General features: G+C 34.4%; 1 protein-coding gene across 7 annotated transcripts in view; it reads right to left on the bottom strand.

The window, feature by feature from the left end:
* The window catches only part of NFXL1 (nuclear transcription factor, X-box binding like 1), a 56,743-nt gene that overhangs the window by 32,282 nt on the left and 12,424 nt on the right, over positions 1-12,037 (bottom strand). For all 7 annotated transcript variants that reach the window (XM_082462465.1, XM_082462468.1, XM_082462467.1 and 4 more), the window contains exons 5-12: positions 11,819-11,952; positions 10,393-10,571; positions 10,036-10,197; positions 9,833-9,933; positions 9,133-9,247; positions 7,602-7,726; positions 6,849-6,971; positions 3,324-3,414 (exon numbers count right to left, since the gene is read on the bottom strand). In XM_082462465.1, coding sequence (XP_082318591.1) covers positions 3,324-3,414; positions 6,849-6,971; positions 7,602-7,726; positions 9,133-9,247; positions 9,833-9,933; positions 10,036-10,197; positions 10,393-10,571; positions 11,819-11,952 — 1,030 coding nt within the window. The remainder of the gene's footprint in view (positions 1-3,323; positions 3,415-6,848; positions 6,972-7,601; positions 7,727-9,132; positions 9,248-9,832; positions 9,934-10,035; positions 10,198-10,392; positions 10,572-11,818; positions 11,953-12,037) is intronic.

Below are 12,037 nucleotides of genomic sequence, written 5' to 3'. Positions count from 1 at the left end.
ATTTAAGTCTTTAATCCATTTTGAGTTAATTTTTGTGTATGGTGTTAGGGAGTGTTCTAATTTCATTCTTTTACACGTAGCTGTCCAGTTTTCCCAGAACCACTTATTGAAGAGGCGGTCTTTTCTCCATTGTATATTCTTGCTTCCTTGATCAAAAATAAGGTGACCATATGTGCGTGGGTTTATCCCTGGGCTTTCTATCCTGTTCCATTAATCTATATTTCTGTTTTTGTTCCAGTACCATACTGTCTTGATTACTGTAGCTTTGTAATATAGTCTGAAGTCAGGGAGCCTGATTCCTCCAGCTCCGTTTTTCTTTCTCAAGATTGCTTTCGCTATTTGGGGTCTTTTGTGTTGCCATACAAATTGTGAAATTTTTTGTTGTAGTTCTGTGAAAAATGCCATTGGTAGTTTGACAGGGATTGCACTGAATCTGTAGATTGCTTTGGGTAGTATAGTCATTTTCACAATGTTGATTCTTCCAATCCAAGAACATGGTATATCTCTCCATTTATATCATTAGTTTCTTTCATCAGTGTCTTACGGTTTTCTGCATACAGGTCTTTTGTCTCCTTAGGTAGGTTTAGTCCTAGGTATTTTATTCTTTTTTCTTGCAACAGTAAATGGGAGTGTTTCCTTAATTTCCCTTTCAGATTTTTCATCATTAGTGTATAGGAATGCAAGAGATTTCTGTGCATTAATTTTGTATCCTGCTACTTTACCAAATTCATTGATTAGCTCTGGTAGTTTTCTGGTAGCATCTTTAGGATTCTCTATGTATAGTATCATGTCATCTGCAAACAGTGACAGTTTTACTTCTTCTTTTCTGATTTGGATTCATTTTATTTCTTTTTCTTCTCTTATTGCTGTGGCTAAAACTTCCAAAACTATGTTGAATAATAGTGGTGAGAGTGGGCAACCTTGTTTTGCTCCTGATCTTAGTGGACATGGTTTCAGTTTTTCACCATTGAGACCGATGCTGGCCGTGGGTCTGGCACATATGGCCTAAACAGACATTTCTCCAAAGAAGATATACAGATTGCCAACAAACACATGAAAGGATGCTCAACATCACTAATCATTAGAGAAATGCAAATCAAAACTACAATGAGGTATCACCTCACACCAGTCAGAACGGCCATCATGAAAAAATCTACAAACAATAAATGCTGGAGAGGGTGTGGAGAAAAGGGAACCCTCTTGGGTGGGAACTGTGGATGGGAATGTAAATTGATACAGCCACTATGGAGAACAGTATGGAGGTTCCTTAAAAAACTAAAAATAGAACTACCATACGACCCAGCAATCCCACTACTGGGCATATACCCTGAGAAAACCATAATTCAAAGAGTCATGTACCACAGTGTTCATTGCAGCACTATTTACAAGAGCCAGGACATGGAGGCAACCTAAGTATCCATCAACAGATGAATGGATAATGAAGATGTGGCACATATATACAATGGAATATTATTCAGCCATAAAAAGAAACAAAGTTGAGCTATTTGCAGTGAGGTGGATGGACCTAGAGACTGTCATACAGAGTGAAGTAAGTCAGAAAGAGAAAAACAAATACCGTATGCTAACACATATATATGGAATCTAAAAAAAAATGGTTCTAAAGAACCTAGGGGCAGGACAGGAATAAAGACACAGACATAGAGAATGGACTTGAGGACATGAGGAAGGGGAAGGGTAAGCTCAGACGAAGTGAGAGAGTGGCATGGACATATATACACTACCAAATGTAAATTAGACAGCTAGTGGGAAGCAGCTGCCTGGCACAGGGAGATCAGCTCGGTGCTTTGTGTCCACCTAGAGGGGTGGGATAGGGAGGGTGGGAGGGAGATGCAAGAGGGAGGAGAAATGGGAATATATGTATATGTATGGCTGATTCACTTTGTTATACAGCAAAAACAAACACACCATTGTAAAGCAATTATACTCCAATAAAGATGTTAAAAAAATAAATAAATAAAAATAAAGACACTAACAAATCAGAGAACATCCGCAGGGAAATGCGTATGGGGTTAACATATCTGCCATTTTTCCTAATGGGGAGGCAATATGGTATAATGGAAATATTATTAAAGTTTGGGTTCACATCCTGACCCTGCAACTAGTTCTATGACCTTGGGCCAACAGTCTCTTTGCCTGCTTCCTCCTTATACAAAACAACACTAATACCTTCCAAGATTCCTGAAAGGATTGAGACATTAAGGGAGATATCCAGTATCCACCTAATCCCAAAGGAAGGCAACAAAAAACAGTAGTTTGTCCCAGGTCATAAAGCTGTTATTGGGTTGGCCAAATTCGTTCAGGTTTTTCCATAGATATGGAAACACCCAAACAAACTTTTTGGCCAACCCAATACTAAGTTCACTTTTGACTCAGGACCTCTTAATTTAAACCCATGCTCTTTCCACTACCTTATACTATCTTTCAGTAGATTCCATTTCATACCAACATACTCCAAATGAGTAAAGTTAACTCAGTTTTCAATCTCTAATAGCTTAGGCACCCCTGAGACCCTTTCAGGTGGTCTTCAAGAACTTATATACATAGATTAGAATTTTCCAGAAGCTATATGACAAGGGATTATCACAACAGATTGAATGCAGAAGCAGATATGTGAATCCAGCTATCTTCTATTAAGCTAGACATTAAAGACATTTGCAAAAATGTAAAACAGTATCATTCTTCTCACTAAATTTTTTTTTAGAAAGTAGCTACTTTTCACAAAAAAGTTACTGTATTAAGATGTAATGGGTACTATGGTACTATTTTTCAGTAAAATAATAAATATTATTATATTTTAATTTAACTTCAAATACAATAAATATCAATAGATAAAATCCACATTAACTAAAGGTCTTTGGGTCCAAAAAGAGTGTAAAAGGTCCTTGAGACCAAAAATTTCAAGAACCACTGGCCAGAATATATCTAATCCTTTACTAGACTTAATTTCATATCAATGTCTAAAATTCAAAATAGTACTGAAAAACCTATTAATTAACTTAAAAACTATGTGGGGAAGGTTGGGTAGAAGTAAGGAAACAGCATGGTATTATAGAAAGAACAGAAGTTTATATTCAAAAGGTGTGGGTTCAAATCTTGGCTATAATGCCTTACTAGATATTTCCCTAAGTAAATCACTGGATCCTCTTCAGCTTAAATTTCCTCATCCATAAAATAAAGATAGTGGCAACTGCTCTAACTTCTCAAGATTGCTAAGAGTAAGATAATAAATGTGAAAGCTCTCTATCAACGAGAAAGCACTATGTAAATATAAACATTAAATTACAGCTGTTGTTAAATTTTACCTCTATGGCAGACAGATGGACACTTATGGTTTCTACATCCTAAAGTCCGTCCACAGTTTTGATCACAAGGTGGACAGTTTCCAGGGCAACACTGAAGGGAAAGCAATACATAAAGAACAGGTAATTTGAAAACCGTACGTAATATGAATGTCATTACTAGTTATTCACAGAACTTAGGGAAATCAAAAGATAGTTCTTTTCACTATAAGAATAAAAGTATTCAAGAATATCAACATTCTTCTGTAGAACATGTTGTACTAAGAACTTATAAGTTTAAATAGACAATGACCTAATTTAGTGAATTCAAGCTAAATTTTCTTGCCCTTTAGTTAATTATTCTATGACTTAAAATAGTTCCATAAGATAGTTTCTCTTCTACTTATCTACATAGAAATTGACAACATTAACCACAGGAATGGATCTGGTCAAACCGTATAGTCAATTCAGGCAAATAATCTGGCTATTTAAAAAATTTAATTACAATAAAACCCATTCAATATATACATCAGTTTGGCAGTTATTTTCAAACCAAAGAATCAGAGACTAACTAAAGGAAAGAAGCAGAGATAGGCTAATTGCTTCTAGTGCTGTTTTGTTACTCCCTGATTTCCAATCTGTGAGAAATATAGCTGTCTATGACCTGTCCCAATTTTCATTCATGAACACAAGGCAACTACTTAAAGTTCCATCTTGCCATTCTAACTCCTTGACAAACTTTGGAAAGGAAATACAGACTACAATTGTCTTAAAGAAACTTGGGTTTGTAACCTACTTAAGAACAAGTTTCAGTATATAAAAATAGCTCAAAACAAAATACACATTATTGAAAAGCAATTAAAAGTTAAAATAGTTCATTCAATTAAGCAAATATTTACCAAGTAATACTATGTGCCTATCACTTTCCCAGTGGCAGTGGGAAAAAAGAAGGTTATGTGGTCCACAAGGTGAATAAGCCTTTAGATGTTTGTTTCTCACCATGATGAGTAATAATGACCAGATTTAATCTCCTGCCTTTAGATGTTTGTTTCTCACCATGATGAGTAATAATGACCAGATTTACTCTCCTGCCTTAAACAACTAGAAAATCAGACAAAATATTTGAAACAGCAGTTTTTAGACATTAGACAATTAGGCAGCACAGGACAGAAACCCCTATGAGAACAGAAACAAACAAGGTGAGTCCTATGATAGCACAAGCTTAGACCTGGACACAAGGAGAAAGATCACAAACAGAGTCCAGTGGTCTCACCAAGTTGAGGAGACAAAATTCATAGTTCAGAGAGGCAAGTGTGGTTAGAATTTGTGGAGAAGTGGTAGCACAAAGCATAAAGTTTATAATGTCTGGAAACCAATCAAAAGTCACCTAGCAGTAAAGAATAACCCAAAAGGAAAAGAAAATTCAATCAACAAAAACAGACCCAGAAATGACAGATGACAGAATTAGTAGACAAGGACATTAAAATAGGTATTTGAAGTACATTCTATTCACTTATATTCAAGAAGATAGAAGAGAGCATGAGCATGAAAAGGACAGACATGGAAGATATAGAAAAAGTCACAACTCCAAGTCTCAGAGATGAAAAAATACTGTCTGAAATGAAGAAACACAGGGGATTAGACAATGCAGAAGAAAATTAGAGAACTTGAAGACAAACAATATAAGCTAACATTAAATATGAAAATTAAAAAGACTAAATAATAACTGGAGCATCGGTGACCTATGGGACTTCAAGCAGCATGACATACCTGTCACTGAAGTCTCAGAAGGCAATGGGTGGGGGAAATACTTGAAGAAATAGAGATTGAAAATTTCACAAATATGATGAAAACTATAAAGACATACAAGAAGCTCAACAAAAATTGTACTAAAGAAACATGAAGAAAGCTATACAAAGGAACATCACAAATAAATTACTGAAAACTAATGATAAAGAGAAAAATCTTTAAAAATAGCCAAAGAAAAAAGATACATTACATAAAGAGGAACAAAGATAACAGAGACAGTGGAGCAACATCTTTAAAGAATGGGAAAAAAATGGTCAAACTAAAATTCTACAGTAAAAATATTTTTCACAAACAAAGGCTAAAGACAGTTTACAAAAGTTGAAAGAATTCATGACGAGCACTACAAGAAATGTTAAAGGAAGTCCTTCAGACAAAAGAAAATGAAATCAGATAGAAACCTGAATCTATATAAAAGGATGAAAAGCACCAAAAATCATGAGTTTGATGATAAATATAAAAGACTATTTACTTTTTCACACTCTTTAAAAGATACCTGTTTAAAGCAAAAATAAAAACAACATATTTGAGGTTCATAAAATACATGGGTATAAAATGTGTAAGAATAGAATAAAGGAGGTAAAATGGAATTATTGAAAGATAACACTCAAACAGAAGACACAAAAGAGGGAAAAGAAACAGAGAACAGATGAAAAAATAGAAAATAAATAGCAAAATGACAGACTTAAATCCAACCATTTTATTAAAGATCACAATAAATGTAAATGATCTACACCCAAATTAAATGATAAAGATTTAAAACAAAATAATTATCTAAATAAAACAATTATCTAATTGCTGTCTATAACAAATCCACTTCAAATATAAAGATTTGAATAAGTTGAAAGTAAAAGAATGGAAAATATATACTGTATGAACACTAAGCAAAACAAAGTTGAAATCACTATATTTAATAGATTTAAGAACAAGGTATCTTACCAGAGATAGAGGGATAATTCATAGTAACAAAAGGGACTCAAAAAAACTTCAAATCTATAGACTCAATAAAATTCTCCAGTTGACCTTATACTGAACCAAGATTCTATAAATAAGATCTGAACAGCAGAAGTTAAGCCTCTACCATGCCAAACAAACTACCACTAACACTGCTATGATGTTTTAAAGTCAGGGAACAGGGACTTCCCTGGTGGTGCAGTGGTTAAGAATCCACCTGCCAATGCAGGTGACACAGGTTCGAGCCCTGGTCTGGGAAGATCCCACATGCTGCGGAGCAACTAAGCCCGTGTGCCACAACTACTGAGCCTGCGTTCTAGAGCCCACGAGCCACAACTACTGCAGCCCGTGTGCCTAGAGCCTGTGCTCTGCAACAGTGAGAAGCCACCACAATGAGAAGCCCACACACCGCGACAAAGAGTAGCCCCCGGTCACCGCAACTAGAGAGAGCCCGCGCGCAGCAACAAAGACCCAATGCAGCCAATAAATAAATAAATAAATAAATAAATTTATTTTAAAAATAAATAAATAAATAAAGTCGGAACAGAAACAGCCGAAGAACCAAGTAGAAGGAATTATGCATAGGACATAAAGAGACCCTTGTTATTTAAAAACCTTGGTAAGATTTCCCACTAATACAAACAATAATGTAGAATAGTTATTAATATTTCATATGGAAAGCAAAGAATATGCCTAAGTATTTGAGGAACAAGTCAAGATGGCACTTATCATGGTCCCAAAGAGGAAAAATCCAAGAGAATTTTAAAATCAGTTTTCCAAGCTTATTACCTTTCTCCTACACTGATGCTTCTGACAGTCCCGCATCTTAACACACTTAGTTTCACAAAGATACGGTTTATGACACGGCATTCGTTTTGTATGCTTTCCACAACGACAATGCTTCTCCACTTCCTGGAAGAATCAAATAAATGCTATTAAAATTGACTTTTGTTTACATGATTTTTTTCACACTGCAATCTCTATAATTACTAAAAAATGAAAGAGAAAAGTTTAAGAGTGTTTTGTAAGAAACACTTTTAAAAAAATAAAGGAGAATTTCCTAAGACATTTGTTTGTTCCAAAAAGACTTCACAGAATTTCCATTATTAAATTTAGTAAAAATTTGATATTAAATAGTAAAACAACATCACATGTTAAAATCCCTTATATCTAGTTACACCATAACAGCTACACATCTAGTTTCAGTAAAACAAAAAACTGGATTATCTAGTAGTATGTCAAAACCAGAATGACATCTAGGCATTTTTTTCCCTATCATCCCTAGGCCTAATTCATCATTGTTTTGAATATCTTCTGAGAATAAACAACCCCACACTAGTCTATAAAAATGACAACATTCAAACTTTTACCAAGCAAAACAAAAGAAAGGTAATTTCAGATTTAATTGCTGGCATACTCTCCTGCTTCATCATAAATATTAGATCATGACACAGATGTTTAGGAAAACAATTACAAAACAATCCCACTTGACATATTATGACAGATAGCTGTTAAAAGTAATCATTACAGGACATGACTAACTTGTCTACATGTTTCGCAAGGACCTCGGTGACAACGCTGTGAACATCTGTGGATTCCACATTCAAGTACTTTGTCACAACTGTCTCCACAAGTTGGTACATCTTCTGTACAAGGCAAAGAAAACTCTAGAAGCAGACAAAAAAAAATCAATATTAAAAATAACATACATTATTATAAAGTACTAATAATGTGCCATGTACTTTTGGATTCCTAGAGAATGACAGGTCTTTCAGACTATGAACTTTTGCATCTACATATTTACTGGAAAGTTAACTTTAAAGAAAATAACCCCTATATTTGTAAAGTTTATGCTTTTTAAACAGAATTCGATACATGACAAGTTACCATTCTCAAGAAGCATATTTTTATGAGCTACTTCAGAAATACTTTTCTAAAGAAATGAGTAAGCCCATGTAAACCACTATGAAGAATTCTACAATATATAGAACGATAAAAAAAATTTGCTCTAAACAACCTCATAGGATGGAGAAAAAAAAAAAGATCTAGACTTAAAAACTATGAAACTGACCTTTAGCATAAACATATTATAACAAGTGTTTGCAATAATCTTATAAATATGTGTGCTGGTATTGGTGCTGAGTCAAGAAAGTGAACTCGAACTGTAACCCTTCTATGCCTTTATCTCACAGTAGCCCAAACTAAATTCACCTATAATCTAATACACAACAATAACAATAGCTTATAATTATTAGGTTTCCTTTATGTGCTGGCCACTATACTAAATACTTTACGTGCATTTTATCATTTAATTCTCACAATTATCTTATAAAGAAGGTACTATTATTGTCCCCATTTAACTTGAGAAAACTGCAGTTCATGAAGGTGGGATTTGAACCCACATACGCCTAGTCATTTTTTTTTTTTTTTTCAAATTTTAGCAGAGATTTATTCGTGGAAGGAAAAAAAAGAAAGGGAGAAGGGGAGAGGAACTAAAAGGAACACATCTTGGAACACTTACATTCATCATAATCTTATTTAAACAGATTTACATGTGTCCGCACGCTATTCAGAATGGTGACCCTTGGATAATCGAAGATAATGAATCTCGAAAAACAGCCTATTATTTTCACTCTACTTCACAGTTTTTTTGTGGGTTTTTTTGTCTGTTTGTTTGTTTGTTTGTTTATCAGCATGCAGAGCAGTTGATTGACATTTACTTCCCCAAATGACTTTTCCTCACTGGTTGAAAGAACTGGGGAATTGGGAGGGGGTACAGATGGAAACCAAAGGTACACCTTCAATGTGCTTTGATGGACTGAAAAGCGGTTGGTCTGAGATTGACAAGCCCCCCATTTCAGAGGCTCAGGAAGTTTGGGCCCAAAATCTGAGTTCTTAATCCACTATGCTATATTGTCCTCTCATCCAAATGTACAGAAATCTAATATCAAATTTGTATTATTATTGAAACTACATTATGAGCTCCCAGAGAAATCTAATTTAATTAGGAAAGTACTCTAATTAGCATGATAAATAATTATAATCCCATTAAAGGTTTTTAAAAAAGTCTTACTTGACTTCTGACATGGACAGAACCTTTTCCCAGATCGAGGACATTCTCCACAAGCACCTACATGGCAAACTTGCTCACATGTATGATTACCACATGGCAGTGTTTTCCCACATACCTAAAATAAAATGCAATAAGCACTAACGACTTAAAAGTTAACAAAAGACTTTGTACATGACATAATCATTTCTCAGTCACAAACAAGCAACTTCTTTAGATTCCTCAAATTATTATGCTTTATATCTTACACAGGTATCATATGTATATATGCATAAGCATACACACACACATTTCTTATGCGCCAGGGAGTATATTTTTAAAATATAATAAAGGAAAAAGAACATGCAGTTTCACATGGTCATCCACCAGAGATTTCCAAATGGTACTAAAACCATGCCAATTCTAAGACAATCTACAGAATCAATACTACTTCCTCAACTGGATTAACTCAAGAAGAGGGAAAAGAGGAAAGAGTACATATGTACTAAATCCAAAGTTCAACAAATAGCTGTTAATTTGAAAAAAAATTTCCCCTGGTAATTAAAATGATATTAAACTGAAAAAGTTTCCTAAAACATGAATATAATTCATCTGAGTTGCTATTCTTCCTCTCCTTTTATCCAACTAAACCTAACTTGCATTTCTAATTGTTTATGCTTCTGTATACTTTAACACCCACTCCTCAAAATGCATATACACTTACTTGATCACAGTGCCACAGTGGACTTGCACAGCTTCTTTCAGCTACTTGTTTGCCACAGACACACTTTTGCCTACTAACTCTTGGACAGGGTGGGCAACTTCCTAAAATCAAAATGATAAATTAGCATGGAACATTATAAAAGCAACAGAGACTGCTTTGACTTCTGCTTAAGGCCGGAACACCTAACAGGTATGACCTTTTACCTGCATGACAAGGATTTTCACATTTATGCTGTCCACAAAGCAATTTCCGTCCACATGGCAGGTGACAGGACCATTCCTTAGCACTGCACCGACGAGGGATAGGTTTTGCTTTCTTACAATAACAGGTAGTTGTAACCATCTTAGGACAAGGAGGGCATGGACCTAGAATCCAATGAAAGGGGAAAAAAAAAAAAATTAGAAGTCAAAAGTAAAAATTTTCAGTTCCTACACCTATCAGTAATTTCTAAAGCTTTCCATATGTAAACTTAAGTTCTGAGTTCAACTCTCACAATTTTTTTTTACTTCAACATAAGAAGAAATAACCACCCACAATTAGAAATATAATATATAACTCACCTGGATGGCAGAGGAGTAAACACTTATGGCCACAAGGAGGTTTAAAATCTCTCTCACATACTTGGCCGCAAGAATGAGGCACAAGCCACGGATCTAAAGGTGGATCTTCCACTTTGCCACAATAGCAATAGTACCTACTAGGTGTGTCAGATCGTTTGTATTCAAACCTACATTTTGGACTACAAAGAATGAAATTACTGAAGTTAATTTCATTTATAAAAGTGACATGAGGCAGAAATATAAATATACTTAATAATAGAGTATACACAATCAGTTTTATGTTAATGTAACCTCTGCTCCATCTTTATATTAGTAAGAAACAAGATTTTACTAAAATCTATTTCAACCATCTAGAGGAGCTCTGTCCAATGATTTCCTGAGACGATGGAAGTGTTCTATACCTGTCATGTCTAACACAGTGGCCATTAGCCACACATGGCTAGTGAGCACTTGAAATGTGGCTAACGCGTACAACTGAGGAAGAAACAATTTTCTATTTCATGATTTTTAAGAATTTAAATAACTATGTGTGGCTAGTTGCTACCACATTAAACAACACATATCTAAAATACAGCTACAAAAGAAAGCAACATTAGCTTCCTACTAACAACCTGAACTTTATTCTTGAGATATTCATTCCAATTTTATAAAGTTCAATGTTTTAAAAGTTTGGTTGGGTGGTCTACAAATAAGCAAAATATATTAGCAATAGCAAGAAGAAGAGAGAACTCGGTTATAGGTAGGTAATACAGCAGCAAGAAACATAACTTAAAATCTAGAATTACGGGGAAAAATGTTTGAAAATAAACAAAGAATTTCATATTTCTCAACATCTAATACAAAATATATATATATTTCAAATGTACCTAAGTCAAAGAAAAGTTGAAATACTGTTTCACATTCTCTGCTAAAGCAGATTTTTACCTATCAAGATTAAAATAAAGCAGTTTTAGTCCTAGAAGCCAAACTAACATAATAAATATAGAAAATTTAATAAGATTGGATAATATACACCTGCAGTTTTGAGAGATTTTGAGGATAAAATCGGAAGCCATTGATCAAAATGTTAGAGGACAGTCTTGTACAATGTGATACCAATACATACTAAAAGGAGCTCCTGAGAGAAGTACCAGAATTTTGATGGATTCTAGTTCTAAAGAAATGAAAGTTCTTTAAAAAGGATTACTAAGGAGTTGTTTTGCAGGGGAAAAATAGAGTCTGAATTATTTATTAGTTAGCAAAAGGAACTAGTAGTTATATAAACTGAGGTGGTGGGGGGAGTCATTAGCAGGTCTCATATCTTCACAAACCAAATGACTAATTGAAGGCCAAGCATGGATACTGAAACTGCCAATAAAGCAACTGAGGAGCTACAATTTTCATTTATTTTACAACTAAACATTCCAACTAAATTAGAAAAAGTTACCAAGGCCAGGGATAATCTCTCTTTCCAAAATCATCATCCGTCAAAGGAGAAGATACCAGAAACTGGCTATCTTTAGCCCACTTCTGGATACAGGGCATGTGAAATATACAGAAACATCCTGAACAACTCCAAACCTAAGACAAAGGTATCAGAAATTAACAAGTATGCAATGATTTTTCTTTGATAATTCCACAATACTTTAAAATAAGCACCACACTA

This window comes from Balaenoptera physalus (genome assembly GCF_965194825.1).
Source record: "Balaenoptera physalus genome assembly, chromosome: 5".
Classification (NCBI taxonomy): domain Eukaryota; kingdom Metazoa; phylum Chordata; class Mammalia; order Artiodactyla; family Balaenopteridae; genus Balaenoptera; species Balaenoptera physalus.
The sequence above is the reverse complement of the archived record's forward strand: the minus strand, read 5'-3'. Positions and strand labels throughout refer to the sequence as shown.